Below are 20,040 nucleotides of genomic sequence, written 5' to 3'. Positions count from 1 at the left end.
AATTTTAGTGGGGTTTTTAAGGGTAATTTTAAGGGTAATTTTAAATGATTGGCCTTTTCAAATATTTTCTTTTAATTTGGTTTTAATGTAGATATTTATTGTATTGTGGTTTTATAAGGCTGTGAGCCGCCCTGAGTCCGGTGAGGAGAAGGGCGGGGTACAAATTAAATTATTATTATTATTATTATTATTATTATAAGGAAGGAATCTGTGAGCATGACCAAAAAAAGGAGTAAAATATGAGTGAGAGAGGAAGAAATTAAGAAAACCCTCCTAGGTCTTTAATACAGGAAATACATAAATGCCAAATATGCTTTTAAAAATCCATTATCCAAAGCATTAAAATGAATTCTAAACAATTATAGAAATAATTAAGGAGAAGAATCCAGGAAATTCCATAGAAAGGCATAAATGTAAATGGCAGTAATTAAGGGGAGGAGAGTTTGAATAATGAAACCATACTAAAAGTGAAATTTTGAGAAAAATGTGCACCCATGTAATATTTAGAAGAGCTTTATAAGGCTTTAAAATTCAAGAATCTGGAGGGGTTCCAGCCCATCTTTTACTGGCCATCTTGTGAATAAGCAGCAAAGAAAGATTCTAGTAGGATTTACATTATGTAGTGTGTATTTCAGAGAGCTTGATCCAACTTGCATTATTATGGATCCATTAAGCAAATGTGCTGTTCAAAAGAAAAGTGCATGACTTGGTTGCAATGAGGATGGAGGTGGAAAACCTGTTGTGCATTAAGCCTATTCTTTAGGGCCACATCTGGGTGGCATCAAGCAATCAGTCTTGGATGGGATGACCAGGCAGTTGGTCTTGCATGTAGGTAGACATATACAATTTGACATATCCTCAGCCAACCAACACTGCAAAGATTCACAAAGGTTTTTCAGACTGTAATTTGTGCTTTCAGGAAATTAAGTACTGTAGCATTGCAGCAAGAGAAAAACAACACAACATCTGTGTTCAAGTCTTCCCTTCATCTGTGAGTTTGGGATCTTCCTCACCAGCCAAGGGTTCTCTGAAACCCCATTTCTAGATATAGTATCCCAAAAATCTTGGCAGTTTGAATGCTGAGGCATTGACCAAGATGGAGGGCAGGATATTTTCCCTTTGGTCAGAACTCTTACTTCAGCTGGTCTTCAGCTCTAAGTTCGTGCCAACCTCTCCCCTTGCTTGAAAAGGGTCAGTGGCCACCATTGGCAGGTAAGGAAAGATGCCTGTCATGGTTCTAATAGATGAGACCAAATCAATCAGAACTCTGAGGCTAGAGGTTTCCTCAAAGAATATGTTTATTGGTTACATAGTATTGGCATGGTCAAAAGTGAAACCAAGTTTGAAATTCCCTCCAGAGAGTTACACTATTACAAAGTCAAACTTCCCACCCCAGTGCTATGCAATCAGCTAGTTTCCCAACAGAATCGTTTGGCAGGCTTTATAACCAACTGCTCCCCCTCCCAATCTAACCAGCAGAAAAGACCTTGGTTCCCATGGGACACTAAATTGTTTAGACTAGCTGAAATCCTCTGCACCCCCTCCCATCCTTGTGGCAACCTAAAATGAGCAAGATGGCTGCAGCCAGGTTCATTGTAGAGTTGACTTATGGCTTATGGAGTTATGGCTTTGCAACTCCCTCTTGTAGCCACTACTCAGATTTCGGGGCAGGGGGTGGAATCACAAACGAGCACAACATAAATATAGATGGAGATAGGTGACTGATTAAATACTATTCTCTGCAGTTTCCTATTGGTCATTTGAAGGGAGTAACAATAGGGTACCTGGACAGTGCACTAGTTAGCTTCAGTCTTTGCTAGCTTTCGGAAAGTGGCAGTAGTGGTAGGCACTGTGCCTGTCCATCCTTTGTTGCAGATATTTTCCCATATCTCCAGATGTTCTTGCCAGTCTTGGTAACAATGAAATATAGAACATTACAGAGTATGGATTAAAATAAAGCATTGCTATCCTTTGCCATTATGTATAAGGAAAATAATTATGTTGAAAGACTCACTTTATTTTATCTCATGCATGACAAAATGGCTGATGAATATGTTTCTTCTTTTGTACACTTCCAGTAGAAGAAACTCAACAGTTTACATTAAGTTAAAGAAAAATCTTATATTTAAGTTGAAAGAAATGAGTTTATGTACATATATTAAAGACAGTAGTTTGAAAACTGCTTCATAGATATTTGTTAATTTTTAGAGATCATCTGCAGCTGAAATAGACATATTGATATGAAAAACACATTTTTATACAGATTAATATACTTGAATTGCAGGTATTACATTTCATAAAACTACTGCAAGTTTGTACTGATGTAATTTTAATCATGTCAATACAGTGTTGCGTTATTTATATATAACGTACAATTGCGACCTAATGTACAATTGCGACCTACGTACAATTGCGGACCTGCGCCTCTTCCGCCGAGCCCTGAAAACTCATCTGTTCCATGCGGCCGGCCTGGCGTAGTTTTGATTGGGTTTTGTTAGGGGTTCTATATTTTAGAGCAGGCTTTTATGTAATATTACTGTGATTTTTATTATTACCTGTTCACCGCCCTGAGTCCCGTAAGGGAGATAGGGCGGTATATAAATATAAATTTTAGTTATTCGGGTTTTCTCCCGTGTAGAATTAGAAGTGTCTTGGCGACGTTTCGACGAAGTCACATTCGTCATCTTCAGGCTGGTGTCTTCAGCTTCGTGCTTCTGGGAGTACGTGCTTCTGGGAGTACGAAGAAGCACGAAGCTGAAGACACCAGCCTGAAGATGACGAATGTGACTTCGTCGAAACGTCGCCAAGACACTTCTAATTCTACGCGGGAGAAAACCCGAATAACTAAAGACCTACATACAAACACCCGCGAAAACCTCAGAAAACATATATATATATATGTATATATATATCTGGAGAATCACAAACCGTGAGACCACCAGGAGATAAAAACTATAACAAGTTTATTTACAATTAAAACACCTAGCTTTCGCCAGCCTCCTGCCGGCTTCATCAGGGTGGCTAACCATCAGTGGGTGGCTGTTTTTATGGGAGTGGTGCCTTTTGCACCTGGCTCCTCGATCTCGTGACCAGGCCCAGATAGTCCTCCTGCTTTGCATTCTTGAGTGTTCTTTTGCGAGTTGTTGCGTTCCTGGTTCTCTCTTTCCCACCTCCTCTCTTTCCCTGTTCTACTTGTTCATCGGGAGGGGATGGCACCCCTTCATTTGGGACCTCATCTTGCTGTTCATTAACCTTTTTTCTTTTCCTGACCACTTGCAATCCCACCTTACTTCCCTCCTCCTCCTTCCCCGTAGCGCTGTCTGGCTTCTCTCTCACCCGTGTTCCCACTACTCTCACTACTCCTTCATTCTCCTCCTCCAGCCATCTCCTCTCTTCCTTTTCTCTCCCCTNAATGGCCCCCAAGGATCGTGAAAGGGTGAATCAGCCCAAGGATGGGAGGCGTGTTCCAGCCTGCGAAAGCAGAGGACGCCCACCTGAGATACAGACACAAAAAAGGAGGGAGGAGGGCGGCAACACACATGTAGGTAAAGGAGGTAAGGAAGAATTAACTTGGTTTGCAGATGAGGCCAGGATTGGCCAGCCGGGACCTATCACAAGATCTAGGAGCCGTGCGCAGACATGACTGTAGTTATAAGCAAGCTCTCCCAGCATCCTGATTATACCCTGACGATGATGGCAGTTTTAGGCCATCGAAAGTCCAAGCTTTATTATTAGGCTTACCTATAAGGATTTTTTTTAAAGAAAGAAAGGTCTAGTTATAATTTTTCATTAACATCAATTCTTGGGATAGCTCTATATGACACTAAGTCAGCCTTCCACAACTTGGTGGTTTCCAGTTACCTTGATGATGGCTGGGACCTAGGAGATCTAAAATTCAACCAACATTGGATTTGGGGAAGCACATGATAATTGCAGCTCTGCAAAGCAAGGGACCCCTCCCTCAAGTCATGCTGTGCTGCTTCATTGTGGCTATGTGTGTGTGTGTGTGTGTTTGTGTGTGTGTGTGTGTGTGTGTGTGTATCTGGGAAGGATGGACAAAGTACCAGGAAGATGTTCCAAGAAAATATGCTCCCAGCATGTTCACCCAAGTTGTAAAGATCATCTCAGTTGCCTGCTTGTAGCAAGCAGGGAGTTAACATCTGCAGAAGGTATTATGGGTGAATGATCACTTTAATGACAATGGCAAAGACATCATTTCACACTGTCCAGGAGACATCAACAGCAAACCGTTCATGAATATTATCAGGAATACAACACTGATAGATAATACAAAATAATTGACAATATACAGTAGTGCTGAAGGAGGAGCCCCTTAGCATGCTGAGAAAGAGCTGAGGATCTTTCAGAATGCTCATGAGGACTATGACATGAAACTGCAAAGACAGAATCACAGTGAGAATATGGTAAGTAAGAAACACAAACACGGGAAAGCCCAGCACAGTAAAAGATGAAATGAACGAATAAAATGAAAACAAATCAATTATGCATTGACATCTTAGGCACCAACAATTTCAAACAGACTGGAATTGGACACTTTCACCCAGCAGATCATGTGCTTACTGCTCAAGACAAAAAGGAAGAAATTATTGCTTTCATCATCAGAAAAGACAGTACTGGGTACTGTGCATTTAATGATCAAACAATAAGTCAGTAGACCATAGTGATTAAGATACCAGACTCCAAAGGCGAAGACAGTGGATTCTACTCCCTCCTGAGCCATGAAAGCCAGTTGGGTGACCTGGGGCCAGTTATTGTCTCTCTCAGCCCAACCTACCTCACAGGATTGTTGTTGAGAAATTAGGAGGAGGAAGGAGTTGCCATTTAATATGACTATTTCCCAGACTTATGCTCCAGGCACTCAGTCAAAGGAGAGGAGGTTGATGATTTTTATGGTAAAGTTCAATCAGAGATGAAAGAAGGGCAAGGAAGAAGTGCTGCTTGTGGTTGGAGACTGTAATGTCTAAATAGGAACTAGTAAGATGGAACATGTAGTTAGACTGAATTCTGTAAGAAACCAAAATTAAGCGGAGAACAACTTATCATGTTCTGGGGCCCCGTTTTTTATTCATTACTAACATTGTCTTCAAGAAACTAAGTGAGCTGTGGTGAAGCAGTGGTTAGAATGCAGTATTGCAGGCTAATTCACTGTTTACTGTCAGCAGTTTGATCCTGACCGGCCCAAGGTTGACTCAGCCTTTCAAGGTTTGGTAAAATGAGGACCCAAATTGTTGGGGCCAATATGCTGACTCTGGAAACCACTTAAAGAGGGCTGTAAAGAACTGTGAAGCGGTATATAAGTTTAAGTGCTATTGCTATTGCTATTGCTATCACTAAGTGATGCTTATATACATGGATATCACCAAATGGATTACCAGGAATCAAATAATATGTTATTGGGAGAAGGACATAGAAGAACTCGATTATAACAGCTGAAATGCGAGCCAAAGCTGACTGAGGAATAGACCACATAATGTCTTTGAGCATATGTACCATCCTCAAGGCAAACATAGGGCATCACTTTGAGGTTCTGAAATTCATTGATAGAAACCAGAGGAACCGTAGAATGAAACCAGGTAAGTTGTTAAGAATGAATGTGAAAAGAGACTGCCAGAGACCAAAAAACAGAAGAAAACAAATTGGATGTCAGAACAAATAATGGAAGATAAGCCAAGATCAAGGAAAACAAAGATTTCTCAAAGAAGCAACAACAACAAAAATCAACTGTTACAAGAGACACATACTACAATATTACAACAATATCTACAAAGACATCAAAGGAGACAAGTTCATGCTTTATACCTGTTGGCATTTATCATTTTTCATCTCTTAACCAACAGTGAAACTGAGAAACCATGATTACAAAGGAAAGTCTTGTTTCTAAAGCAATCAAAAAGGGCCTGAGGGTATTGTGAGAATTGTAGCAATTAGGGGATACCATTGTCATTGCGCAAGATTGAGGCAACAGCACTAGAGGCAGAACGAAAAATTGCTGGGAGTTTCAGATGGTTGGATGATTTTGGCAGCAAGAAGAAACTCAGCTACTTCTGTGGAAACCTTATTAATTTGTGTAACCATTTAATTATTGGAATGACCTTTTGAATAGTAGCATTTCCACAAAAGACTGGCTTTACTTCTGATGCAATAAAAAAAAAAAGATAAGGATGCCCTTGAGTTTATTTTGACTTCTGGTAACAGTTACCAGATAACTGTTTTTTGATAATTATTTTATTCTTAGACCATTCTAGAAGTTACTTGTTCCTAAAGAGCATAATAAATCTCATTTAATATCAGGAATAATATTGGTGGTTTTTTTCTCCTTTTGATAGGAGAATGGTGATTTAAAAACCTTGTAGTGAATTTTATCTAACATATAAAAAACACATGACTACTGCTTGTCCTTTTTTTTTTTTTTGAAATATAAACTAACCAAGCCATGAAAGAAATGGGGCTTGAAAATGCAAAAAAACAACACAAAAACACAAAAACACATACCCAACCCCATTATATTCATTTGTGAAATGAAAATGTTTAGCTGCATTTCAGATTGATATTTTAAATATCAAAGGTGAATATTTTCATAGATTAATCTATTTAGTTAAGCCAGTTTAGTTAAGCCAGTTTGACAGTTGCAATAAACAGAATTGTGAGATATACAATCATTAATCAATAATTTGATAGTTGCAATAAACAGAAATGTGAGATATACAATCATTAATCAATAATTAAATGCACAGAGTTGAAAGGAATGGCATCAAAAATATTTTGGATGAAATCTGAATTTCCTATGAAATCTGAATACCGGTCATCCAGCAGCTGGAGGAGCTCAGCTTTCCTATTCTCATTCGAAAGAAATGGATGAAACGTTTTGAAGAAAAAGCCGAGAGATCAACACAAATCAAGATAAACAAAGGAGCTCTTTCCTGAAGTGTAGTGAGACTAACCCAGGCTAAATTAAAAGTGATAATTCTGACTACTGAGTCAGAATTAAGGGGCTGTTGACTGCATTCTCCAGAGCTCCAATCAGAAATAAATAATGTACCCATATTAGCAGGTTTCTCACAGTTCTTGTACATTGCTTTTTTTTTCAATTGTTAGGTAATGTTTCCTGCTTTAAGTTTGTATTTCAATGTAGCTGAGTACCATGATACATGACATTCAATATGCTGACCCTTTATAATCTAAAGAGCATTAATACTATGCTGATGAGATAATCATTTGGATTATTAAGAATAAATGAGCTCTCCTCCTCTGCTTTGCTCTTGGGGAAAATGCTCTAATCTGAACTTATATTTATATTAGAGAAGGATGAAATAATTCAGAAACAAGTTAAACCTATGACTGACCAAGATCAGTAAAACTAAATTTAATTTCTAAACTCCAGGACAGAAAGTTGGGTGTGGGTTGAATCTAGATTTCCTATTCTCATTCAAAAGAATAAGGCATTAATTTTAGGATGAGGCATTAATTACTGAAATCATTGGTTCACAACTCTGCTGAATTGGGATCCTCTTTGCACCAGAATTAGATGAACCTTGGTGGTGCAGTGATTAGAATGCAGTATTGCAGACTTGCTCCGCCCACTGCCAGCAGTTCGAACCTGACTGGCTCAAGGTTGACTCAATCTTCCATCCTTCTGAGGTTGGTAAAATGAGGACCCAGATTGTTGGGAGCAATATGCTGACTCTATAAACCGCCCAGAGAGCAGTTGTAAGCACTATGAAGTGGTATATAAATCTGTAGTATATAAGGAATAGCCAACACTCCAGAAGACAGGCTTAGGATACAGGAGGATCTGGACAGACTTGAACACTGGGTGCTATTTAACAAAATGAAATTCAGTGGTGAAAAAAGTAAGGTTCTACATTTAGGCAAGAAACACCAAATGTACAGGTATAGTATAGGGCAGGGCTTTTCAACCAGTGATACGGGTACCACCTGTGGTACATTGGCACCTGGCAGGTGGTACGCAACCATCCTAGAAAACTGGTAGCGGGGGAGGGGAATGAGCTGAACCGGTGGCAGCACCGCACAAGCCTGAGCGAGAGATGGCTGGAGCTGCAGGGCTGTCAGGGCTCAGTGGAAGCGCCAGGATCAGTGCCAGGCTCCAGCTGGAGTTCGGCACTGATCCTGGCGCTTCTGCTGAGTCCAGAAGAAGCGCCGATCAACTGGAATGTTGCAGCATCTCCAGGGTCTTGTGATTTACATTCAGATGCTTGGCAACTGATTCACATTTATGACGGTCACAGTGTCCCAGGGTCATGTGAAGTGACCAAAACCTGCTGCAACCACCCAGCAGACGGGGGGAATAAAAACCAAACACCCCCTCACCCCACCCCCACTGCCAATCCTCAGCAGAAATGCTCACAACAATGAAAACCTCAGACAGGAGGAAGAGCGCTGCCGGGTGGGTAGGCAGGTGTCTTGCTCGGCTGTGGCTTGGGGGGCACTTTTTTAAATGCCATTGTAACTACAATCACTAAGCGAACTGTTGTAAGTTGAGGACTCCCTGTACTTTATCACTTTTTTCCTTTTTTTTTTTTTTTTTTGGTCATCAAGTTTTTGACACCTTGTTAGGCGACTGGTGGTCCTCGGATGTTGCCATATCCTAAAAGTGGTACAATGGGTGAAAAGGTTGAAAAGCCCTGGTATAGGGGGTACCTTGCTTAATAGTAGTAACTGTGAGAGGGACCTTGGAGTCCTAGTGGACGATCACTTAAATATGAGCCAGCAATGTGCTGCAGCTGCCAAAAACGCCAACACAGTGCTAGGCTGCATTAACAGAGGGATAGAATCAAGATCACGTGAAGTGTTAATACAACTTTACAATGCCTTGGTAAGGCCACACTTGGAATACTGCATCCAGTTTTGGTCACCACGATGTAAAAAAGATGTTGAGACTCTAGAAAGAGTACAGAGAAGAGCAACAAAGATGATTAGGGGACTGGAGGCTAAAGCATATAAGGAACGGTTGTTGGAATTGGGTATTTGTAGTTTAATGAAGAGAAGGACAAGTGGGGACATGATAGCAGTGTTCCAATATCTCAGGGACTGCCACAAACAAGAGGGAGTCAAGCTATATTCCAAGGCGCCTGAAGGCAGGACAAGAAGCAATGGATGAAAACTAATCAAGGAGAGAAACAACCTAGAACTAAGGAGAAACTTCCTGACAGTTAGAACAATTAACCAGTGGAACAACCTGCCTTCAGAAGTGGTGAATGCTCCAACACTGGAAGTTTTTAAGAAGAGACTGGACAACCATTTGTCTGAAATGGTATAGGGTTTCCTGCCTGAGCAGGGGGTTGGACTAGATGACCTCCAAGATCCCTTCCAACTTTTTATTATTATTATTATTATTATTATTATTATTAATAATAATAATAATAAGTCTAAGTGCTACTATATTGAGATAGATGGCAAAATGGAAAACAGTTAAAAGAAATTCTTAGGTAGCAAGAAAGGGTGACCAGAATCCATGAGTGATGATGAAGTCATAGGGCATTGAATCTGATGATAATCTGTTGTAATGAGCAGAAGGAATGACCTTGAGGGACAGGAGGAAGACCACAATCACATAAAAGAAACCTGTGTCTGGGGCAAAAATATAATATGAGAAAATATCTCGGACAAAACCCTCTCCAGTTCTCACAAAGATAAAGGGAATATCCTGCTATAAGATAATAAACCTCAGCTAACCACCCAAGAATGCAGAACTCTTGAAACTGGCATTGTCTCAAAAGGAAACTTTTATTAGGGGTTAGTGACAATAGGGAAGTCAAGGTGAGATCTGGGGAAAATCCCGCTTGAACAGTATAATTAAACCAGCAATATTCCTCCTCCCACCAAAGTCCTAATGTACATTTGAAATCCAGCCAATCCACAGGTGGCACAATGAGTGGTTAACTGGTACAGTTGGCGCGCATCTCAAAGTCTCCAGCTTTCGTTTCTCTGTAACGGTGTCCTTTCTCAAGTGGATAGAGGTGGAAGAAGGAAAGCAGAAAGTAAAAGTTATCCCAAGCGAAAGCAAATATCCCCCCTCCCCCAGCTAAATGGCAGGTCCCAAAGCAAAGCAAAAGAATATATATATGGAAGGGAGACAATAAGGATTTGGGAACCTGACACATAGTATTATTTCATGACTTTGGTTTCCTAGTCTGTTTTACTTTGGGGAGTTGACATCCATGCACTCACTCACTCTTGACTCTGGATAGGGTGATGGTAGCCTCTGTTTCTACTTTCTACTCTTCCTGCTGGGCATCATTGTTTGCCTGAGCTCACAATATATGCTATAAATTCAGTCCAGGTTGGGAATCATCTCACAATGGGTTGATGTGCAGGACTTAAATGTATCCTTTGATCAGCCTTGCGTAGGTTCCATAGTTATGATCTGTTAAGCATGCTATGTACTGAAAGCACTATAGAAATGTTTCATTATGGAACATTAATTATTAGTGTTATGATGATTGCGAAGAATTAATAACATCATATTTCTCAAAAGATGGCACATAAATGTATAGTGTTGTGATTGTGAAATAACTATTATACAATGTCTGTTTTATCTCTCTACAAGGAGTTTGGTGTAAGCAGTTTATAGCTATTTTAAGGAAATGGTATGGAAACAATGCCAGGATTCCCCAGCAATAGGACAGAATGCTTTCTTATAACTGTGAATCTTGGTTCCACTCACCACAACTTTGACAATGACTGGGAGTATCCAGGATCTCGGTAGGAATTTTCCAACTTACTAAGGAAGAAGAAAAAGAGGCTTGGACATGTTACTTGCAGAACCAGTTTTCTACTACTGAAATACTGCCCATTGCTATATTGGCTATGGAAGTAAGCCAAAAGTCATTCATAAGTTGAAAGAAGATAACACAGATTGGGGAGAAAAGTGGGGTTTTTAAGAGCATGTTCTGGTCATCCTCATAAAATGCCTTCCATGGTGGACACAAAAAAGCACAAACCTCCATTTACCAGAAAGCAAACTGGGAGGGGGAGAGATTGCTGTTATTCCTACAGCTCCTTTGTTTGCTCACTACAATATTATCTTTTTCTTTTCTTTTCTTTTCTTTTCTTTTCTTCTTTTCTTTTTTCTTTTATTTTCTTTCTCTTTTTTTCTTTTCTTTTTTCTTTTCCTTTTCCTTCATGGTAGGAGGGGAAAGAGTTGGGCCCAGTACCATGAAATGGTATATACTCTAAGTCTAAGTGCCATTGCTATATTATGAGCCATGGTGGTGCACTGGTTAGAATGCAATATTGCAGGCTAATTCTGCTGACTGCCAGCAGTTTGATTCTCACCGGCTCAAGGTTGACTCAGCCTTCTATCCTTCCGAGGTTGGTAAAATGAGGACCCAGATTGTTGGGGGCAATAGGCTGACTCTGTAAACTGCTCAGAGAGGGCTGTAAAGCACTGTGAAGCAGTATATAAGTCTAAGTGCTATTGCTATTTTCTAACAAGGCACAGAGCTGCAGCTACTCCCCAGTTTTAGTTTCTGGATATGTGTATGTGGCCAGTGTGAGCATGCTTGTAAACAAACATTATATCAGCTTTGACCATTTAAAAAACAATCATGCAAAGCAGGGCGTCTGGTGGGTGCCAAATTGCTCACTCCGGAAATATTGTTAGAGCTTGGAATCCATGTTGGCCATGGCATAATTTAGTACTCTCTGCGGAGCACTCAGTTCCTTCTACATTTGTATTTGGGGAACATCAGGCTGAAGAATAGAATTCCTATTAGGCAGTTTATCCTCCATAGTCTGATAATTTAGAAATTGTGTGTTTAAAGAAGTGGGCTAATTTGGAACACAGATGTTTGTGTGTGCGTGTGCGTGTGCATGGGAAAGAGATTTACCAGATGATCAAATCATGATTTGTCCAGTTCACCATGTGGGGCATAAATGGTTCTAGTCAACAAACTGACAAGGAACATAGACTAACTCTTGGTGTTTGTTTTTATCTTTCTAGGTATCTTGGCATAACTAGACCCCTCACCTATCCTGTAAGACAAAATGGAAAGTGTATGGCTAAAATGATTCTTTGCGTGTGGCTGCTGTCTGCTTCCATTACTTTGCCCCCGCTGTTTGGATGGGCTCAGAATATTAATGACAACAAAGTCTGTTTAATCAGCCAAGATTTTGGCTACACAATTTATTCTACTGCTGTTGCGTTTTACATCCCCATGTCAGTGATGCTGTTCATGTACTATCAGATCTACAAAGCTGCCAAGAAAAGTGCAGCCAAACACAAATTTGCTGGTTTCCCAAGACCCAACGAACGTGAAGGGATGGTTTCAGCAAACGGCGTAGTGAAACTGCACAAGGAATCTGAAGAGTGTGCCAATTTTTCACGTCTGCTTAAGCATGAACGGAAGAACATTTCTATCTTCAAAAGGGAGCAAAAAGCAGCCACTACCCTGGGAATAATTGTAGGGGCCTTTACTGTATGCTGGCTGCCATTTTTCATACTTTCTACCGCTAGACCCTTCATCTGTGGGACCTCTTGCAGTTGCATCCCTTTGTGGGTTGAAAGGACATTTCTCTGGTTCGGCTATGCCAATTCTTTGATTAACCCATTTATATATGCCTTCTTCAATCGGGACCTGAGAACCACCTACCGCAATCTGCTGCAATGTAGATATAGGAACATCAACCGTAAACTCTCGGCCGCAGGCATGCATGAGGCCCTGAAGCTTGCTGAAAAGCCAGAGTTTATTCTGTAAGGTCATTTCCCATTTTATTACACTTACTTGCAGGTTTCCTTATAGACTTTTCATTCCACATAAAACCAAGTATAAATCAAACAGTCTAAAAATAGATTGCTAGACATTTCTTGATTTATGGGACCACTGAGTGGTGGAAACACCAAAAAGGGTCTTATGTTTGGAGAAGTTATGGGGAAAGTTGACAAAAAGTGAAGGGCATCCTATTTGTCAAAATGAGTAAGAAAGCAAAAAGGTCACTAGGCTACTGCATATCTGTAAGATCCAGATTACTTTGTCTGCTAGGGAATACTATCAGAAGAGACCCGTTAGGGTACAAAACAAGAGCACAACAGATTGTTGAATGCTCCCAGATGGTATCCCAGTTCGGGTAACCCAAGTGGCCTCAATGCAGAGAGCCATGGAGATGGCCTTGAGGGAAATAGAAGTCATTGCAAAAACAAAAAGGGTAGAAGCATTGCTTGAGTTCTTGGAAAGGAAACAGTATTAGAAAAAGAGTGAGGCTGGCCCCTCCTTGACTCACTGGGATATCAGAATGAGGGGAGAAAAAAAATTCAGTCTTGCAAGATTAAAGCTTGCAATAAAGCTTCATTCTAGCCTTAATTTCCTATCTATGGTACTGTGAGGTATTATGGTAGACCCTGAGGGGACACTGTTGTAGAACACTAATGAATTAGTAAATAGATATTTAGATTCCAAAATTATTGATATGGCTTTTACTTTATAAAGCTGATTGAAAGAGGTTGCATGGATAGAGGTAGAGCTTCTCACCTTTGAAGACTTGTAGCACCAAACAAAACCCAAAGGTCAGGCAAACAGAGGTGTAGTGGTTGGGCTCTGGAATTAGATAATAATATTGTTTGACAGGAGCTCTTCTACTTGCCCTCTTCTGTCAGTAGAACCAACAGTGAAAGCAGTGGGATAATGATAGGAGCAACATTAGAATCAGATTGAACATGGTCTAGAGCAGGGGTCTTCAAACTTGGCCCTTTTATGACTTGTGGACTTCAACTCCCAGAATTCATCAGCCAGGCATGCTGGCTGAGGAATTCTGGGAGTTGAAGTCCACAAGTCATAAAAGGGCCAAGTTTGAAGACCCCTGGTCTAGAACCTATTTTAAGGTCAAATCTGTTGCTCTGATTGTAGTGAACACATCATTTTTTCTAGGCACTCTGTTGTCTGCACTGAGTTGTCCAACAATGTTTAAAAGCCTATTGAATTTTAGACACCAGGAGGAAGACATAAACTACTCAGCAGTCTATTTTAATCAATTTGTATAACACTTCGTAGATCAAATTGCTTGAATTCAGGCTAAACTGGACTCTAAAGTTTATACTGAGGTGGTAGAAGCTTCATTCTTGCTCTTCCTGGCTTGGCTACAAGACTGGCTGAGTAGTAACAGATATTAGTAAATTATTCTGTGTAACATCATGTGATTTCCTTCATATTCAAAGATATAGTACCAAGATTTCAGTACAAGGAAAGAACTCTCCTTTCAAAGAAATCCCTTCTGTTTTTTCATAATTTCTATCTAGTTTCCAATATTCCACTCTTGGCAGTGCTTGGCATGTTTTAAGTCCTGGGAATCCTTGTTCTCTTGTGTTCTCATGTATGGTAACTATTTTGCATGAGATTCTTTTATATCCTTTTGGAGGGGTAATGATTTCAGTGATGCTGGGAAATTGTTGTCTTGTGGTGTTCTTAGAGTTTCAACTTCTCCCTCATTCTGCTTATCATATATATCACCTGTCTTCAGAATGTTGCAGGAAGACTGCTGAGTGGGATTAATCATTACGAATAGGGCTGCACCACTTCTGGGATTTGAAGGAGAAAACATGCTTCAGGGAGTATTGGGCACTCACATAGCTACTCCTAAAATCAGTTATGTTTTTTCAGAGAATCGTGGATTTGCCATCCATAGCTGCTACAGTATCCATGAAAAGAATCCAAGAGTTGCCCTTGACTGGTATGGGTGCCCTTGCAAATGTTCTGGAGAACTTTTCCCCTTCAGATCCAAAGCATTGCAGGGTCTTAATGTAAAGCATAAGACTTTTTAATTAAAACAGCTTCAGTGACTTGTGCTTTTTCCAGACACAATTCAAAGTGGTGATTGTGCTAAATAAAACCCTTTGTGACTTGGAAGATGAGAGAGTTTAAGGGAAGAGCCCTCTCTTAATTCTGCCATTCCTAGAGAAGGTCTTGTATGAATGGAGAATTGGCCTTCAGGCTGGCAACTTTCAGTTCATGTTCTCTTGTATTCTCTTTCTGCTGACATGCCAAAAACTTTTCATTCATTCAATATATAGGCTGGTTTGCTGCTGAGTTGGATTGATGCTACAGTATCTGTTTAATAATAACTTTTAATTGGCTTCCATTTTTTGAAAACCATTTCAAAAACATTTGTGAGAAAGCTTGAGTAAAAATAAATAAACAATAAGTGAGTTACATAATTTTAAAAAAATGCTTCACGGTATGTCATGGTTAATTATTTTTTTTAATGATTGCCTACATTTCCCAGATTTCAAGCAATCAGATGATGGTGAATTATCTATTAAAATAAGTGGGTTCCCCCCCCCCCTTTAATTCATTTTCTAGGACTATTTTAACCTGCAGAAGTCGAGCCTGATGTATATTCAGAAAACAGAAGCACTTCCAGACAAAAACAATGTTTTGAAAATCCTAACTTCCAAATAAACCCCTCCATTATTTGCTTGGGATTGTTCTCAAATATTTGGGCTAAAATTAACAGCTTTAGGAATTCCCAGTCCTGCAGACCTAACTTCTGTGTAATAGGAACCATGCCTGCTTCTCACACTTCACACGAAGCCGTAATTCTTGAACACAACTTCACTTATAAATTATACTTACAATCCACAAGAGATTAACTTCAAGTATTACATTGGAGCCCAAAGCACATTATGCCTTAGCATCAATATATAAACAAAAAGAAGACTGAAAAATACGAGAGTAATGAGTCATGGTGCTCTTTAATTTGGAATCACTGAAGGGCTGGCAAATCAATAAGATTAGCTTTGTGGTTTGAGGTTCTAGAAAAGCCTTTTGACAAATGCAAAAACTTGCCCAGAGATTTCCCTCCTTTTTTTATTTCAGAGTTTCTGTTCCTCATTTTGTGTAGGATCACAATTGATATATCCTCTAGCGCAGGGCTTTTCAACCAGTGGTACGGGTACCACCTGTGGTACATTGGCACCTGGCAGGTGGTACGCGGCCATCCTAGAAAAGTGGTAGCGGGGGAGGGGAATCAGCTGAACCGGTGGCAGCACCGCACAAGCCTGAGCGAGAGACGGCTGGAGCTGCAGGGCTGTCAGGGCTCAGCGGAAGCACCAGGATCAGCACCAGGCTCCAGCTGGAGCTCGGCGCTGATCCTGGCGCTTCCGCTGAGCCCAGAAGAAGCTCTGATCAGCTGCAATGTTGCAGCATCTCAGGGTCTTGGGATTTACATTCAGATGCTTGGCAACTGATTCATATTTATGACGGTCACAGTGTCCCAGGGTCATGTGAAGTGACCAAAACCTGCTGCAACAACCCAGCAGACAGGGGGAATAAAAACCAAACACCCCCCACCCCACCCCCACTGCCAATCCTCAAAAGAAATGCTCACAACAATGAAAACCTCGGACAGGAGGAAGAGCGCCGCCGGGTGGGCAGGCAGGTGTCTTGCTCGGCTGTGCCTTGGGGGGCACTTTTTTCAATGCCATTGTAACTTCGAACAGTCACTAAGCGAACTGTTGTAAGTCGAGGACTACCTGTACTTTATCACTTTTTTCCTTTTTTGGGGGGGGGGTCATCAAGTTTTTGACACCTTGCTAGGCGACTGGTGGTACTCGGATATTGCCATATCCTAAAAGTGGCACAATGGGTGAAAAGGTTGAAAAGCCCTGCTCTAGCGCTGGGAGCTTTGTTTAGCAGTTTATGGTGGATGGGGCTTGACTGAGCCTGGCCAATATTTAAGGAATAAATTCTTTTCTGCTATTGGTACGGAAAAACAGTTTTTGAGACCTATTCTGGTGTTTGTTTGAGATGTTCTTGGCTGATCTTTCTTGGATAATTTTGTGGGAAAGTTGATCATTGAGCTTCTTTTACACCATTATTTTTTCTTAAATAAAGAATGCTCTTCTTCCTTCCTTCCTCATTGAGGCAGGAAAAAAAATCAAGCAAAAGTAATATAAAAGGCAAAAAGGTAGACAATGTCAGGAATAAATGGAGGAGCTGAAAGGGACACATTTACTGAAGAGGTTTAACCTCAGAATAATGAGCCAATTCACCCCAATCAACTCCCACACAAAACCAGCAATAAAAGGTGCAAAGTCCTAAGAACTTAACTTCTTGGCCACCATTTGAAAACAATTTTTCTCTCTCTTCCATGGCTGAATCTTGCACTCCCAGAAAGAAATCCAGTGTTTGTGAACGCTGTATTTGCTTTCTCCTTGGACAACCTGCCCCATCCTAATACCTCAGTGTGGAGAAATGTTTCCAAGAGGGGACTGATGGCATTTACTACGGTATATTCTCAGGATCTGCTGCAATAAAACACTTTATTGGGCTTGCTAGGCAGCACCACCACAAACTGAAGACTTGTTTCTTCTTTTGGTTTTATGGAAGGGTGGGAATTTGGCGGGGAGAAGCATTCAGCTGAACAACTGGCAGACTAGAAAGATTATGTGCTGGTCTTCTTCATCCTCTGCAACATCAATTAGCTTAGACAAAGTCATGATTGGCTAAAGGTGCTTTCGAGTGCTTTCCAGTTCAATGCTAAATACATTTGGGGATCTGTAGATGGTGAAGATGATGTGGGAAAATGTAGGTTGAAATGCATTGGGAAAGGTGAACAGGAAGAGTTTATAAATCTGCATTTTACTTGTTTGGAGGACCTTCTAATAACATTATCTAAACTAGTTGAAAAACATCACACTTTTGAAAAGCAGGCGTTCGCTGATCTCATATTTATTCAAAGTATCAAAATACCTAAAAGGTCACTCAGTTTTATTAGTGTTATAGTGAATGAAACTTTTTAAAGAGATAATGGAATGATTTTCCCTCTTGAGGATCTATCTGTGGTGTTCTTTATATTGACCACAAATATACATCATGCTCAACCATGCTTCCTATTGTGGGTGCTTTCTAGTTTTGTAAACTTTCAGCTTTCATAATTCTCATCAACAGCTACGCTGGTTAGAGAATTTGGGTAACTGAAGTCTTATCCTTCGAAACAGCATCTTAATCGGAATGGCTGTATAATGTTAGTGCCAAAGAACAAGGAAGAGCAAACATCAAGTTTATTATTTCTCCTTTACTCACATAACCATGGTTTATATGAAAAAAACCTGATACCATGGTTTAAGGAAACAGTTTTAGTGTTTCATGATAATCACAATTTGTAGAAAAACATGTTTTTTCTTCTTCTGTTCAATTGTGTCCAGTTTTCGGAGACCACCTGAACCAGTTTCTGCAGTTTCTTGGGAAAGTTTTTCAAAAGTAGTTTGCCATTGCCTCCATCCAAGGCTGAGAGAAAGTGACTGGCCCAAGATCAACTAGCTGGCTTTGTGCCTAAGATGGGACAAGAATATACGGTCTCCTGCTTTCTAACCACTGCACCCACTTGGCTCTCTATGCTCTTGTTAAGCCAAAGAAAATGTATATTTTTATTATTATTTCTGTTACCTTTTGAATATGATTTGTAATACCTTTCATAATGGAAATATGATTATAATAGTGGGCAGAGATAGGCAACACGTCTTGCATTCTAAACATTTCAAGCTAAAAACAGATGGTTCTGACCATTATAGAGATGTTTTGATCACAACCGTGTGAAGCCCCACTTTTTTATATGTGCATCAACACAGACATGGGCAAAGGGATGGGGCTTTGCTTACATGATTGTAATCTTGATTTTATTGAACCCTTCTGCAGAAGCCAGTGGGGTCAACATTTCCTAAGTCCAGGTACAAAACTTTTAATGGAAAAACTTTTCTTTTTGACTAAACTGCCAGAGTAAACTGCTGTACCATAATTTTTTTCCCTTCTGGCTTTTCCACCCAACTATTCCTCTCCAGTTTGAAATATTTTTTTTTAAAAAAATATGTTTTAAAAAATTGAATATTTTGGTGAACTTCTCTTGGTGAATGCAGGATTCTTGCAATTTCCGTTAATTATGAAATGTCTAAGAATATCCTGTCTCTTATCCTGATCATGGATTAGCATCCTGTCTAGCTCTCCAGTTCCATGAGCTTCTTTTCATTTGGAATAATGGAAGTAGCTGAACTTTTCCCAAAGTTTTTCTCCAAAGTACACCATGAAACCTACCTAGTGGCTGATTATGTGATGGCACATCCAGCAGGCCATCTACCTGTAGGAAACATGGAGAAAAAAACAGCCATTATAAAAGAGACATTTCAACCTAGGGCAGGAAATAAGTGTGAGAAGGAGTCTCTGAGGAACTCTGCCTTAATTAAGCTAGGTATAAATTTATCTGAAGAACTGCTTTAGCAGACTTTCAAAATTCTATTACATTGCCCTACTACCAGAAAAGATCTTTACAGAAATCCAGTTATTATTTCTTTAGTTTGCCGTACTCACAGGCCTTGACAGTAAAACACAGTTGCCCTCTGAATGGGGAAATGGAGTCATGATCCACTATTAGCGTCATCCAGAAGAAGCCAAGACAACAACAAATGTTGACACTTACATTGTGATGTAATCATGCAAATGATGTAGTTATGCAATTATTTGTGATCTAAGTATGTAATGTTATTTCTTTCCTCTGGCCTCCTCTATAGAGATCCATGTCAGCAGCACACCTGATTTCATTTGGCATGGGAATCTTGCTGGGCATCATGCAAGGTTCAGTCACCCTGAATTGAAAATATGTAAGGGGGAAATCCACCATTTTAGTGGATAGTTGAACAGTTGAACTTATGTAGAGTCTGAATGTTTGTGATTTTTTTTTAACAAAACAGGAGGAACTCTGATTATTCAAGAAGGAAGAGCCACGACTTATGATTGAATGCTGATGGGGCCATCATATATGGACAAGGGGCTGTGAATCAATGGAAATTGCTGCAAATCCAGGCATTGAAGAAAACCTGTAGGGCGAATGAAATGTTCCTTATCTACTTTGCAAGGGAATTTTGTAAAGGAAGTTTATGAACTTGGTATACAGTATTAAATGTAATCCTGCCAATCCAGTGACATTTTTCTTTTTTCTTTTCCCTGTTTTGTTTTCCTTAGAAGGACAAATGCTAGCTGTGCATAAATAGGCCCCTTTTTATTTGTTTCATAAAGC

At 40.0% G+C, this 20,040-nt stretch overlaps 1 protein-coding gene across 1 annotated transcript in view; it reads left to right on the top strand.

The window, feature by feature from the left end:
* Positions 1-19,757, top strand: part of HTR7 (5-hydroxytryptamine receptor 7) — an 82,427-nt gene extending 62,670 nt beyond the window's left edge. Inside the window, exons 2-3 of the mRNA XM_015825957.2 lie at positions 11,984-12,733; positions 19,715-19,757. Of these exons, the coding sequence (XP_015681443.2) occupies positions 11,984-12,733; positions 19,715-19,757 (793 nt within the window). The remainder of the gene's footprint in view (positions 1-11,983; positions 12,734-19,714) is intronic.
* The last annotated feature ends 283 nt before the right edge of the window (positions 19,758-20,040 follow it).

This window comes from Protobothrops mucrosquamatus, unplaced genomic scaffold, assembly GCF_001527695.2.
Source record: "Protobothrops mucrosquamatus isolate PMUCROS unplaced genomic scaffold, P.Mucros_1.0 scaffold2895, whole genome shotgun sequence".
NCBI lineage: Eukaryota > Metazoa > Chordata > Lepidosauria > Squamata > Viperidae > Protobothrops > Protobothrops mucrosquamatus.
The sequence above is the reverse complement of the archived record's forward strand: the minus strand, read 5'-3'. Positions and strand labels throughout refer to the sequence as shown.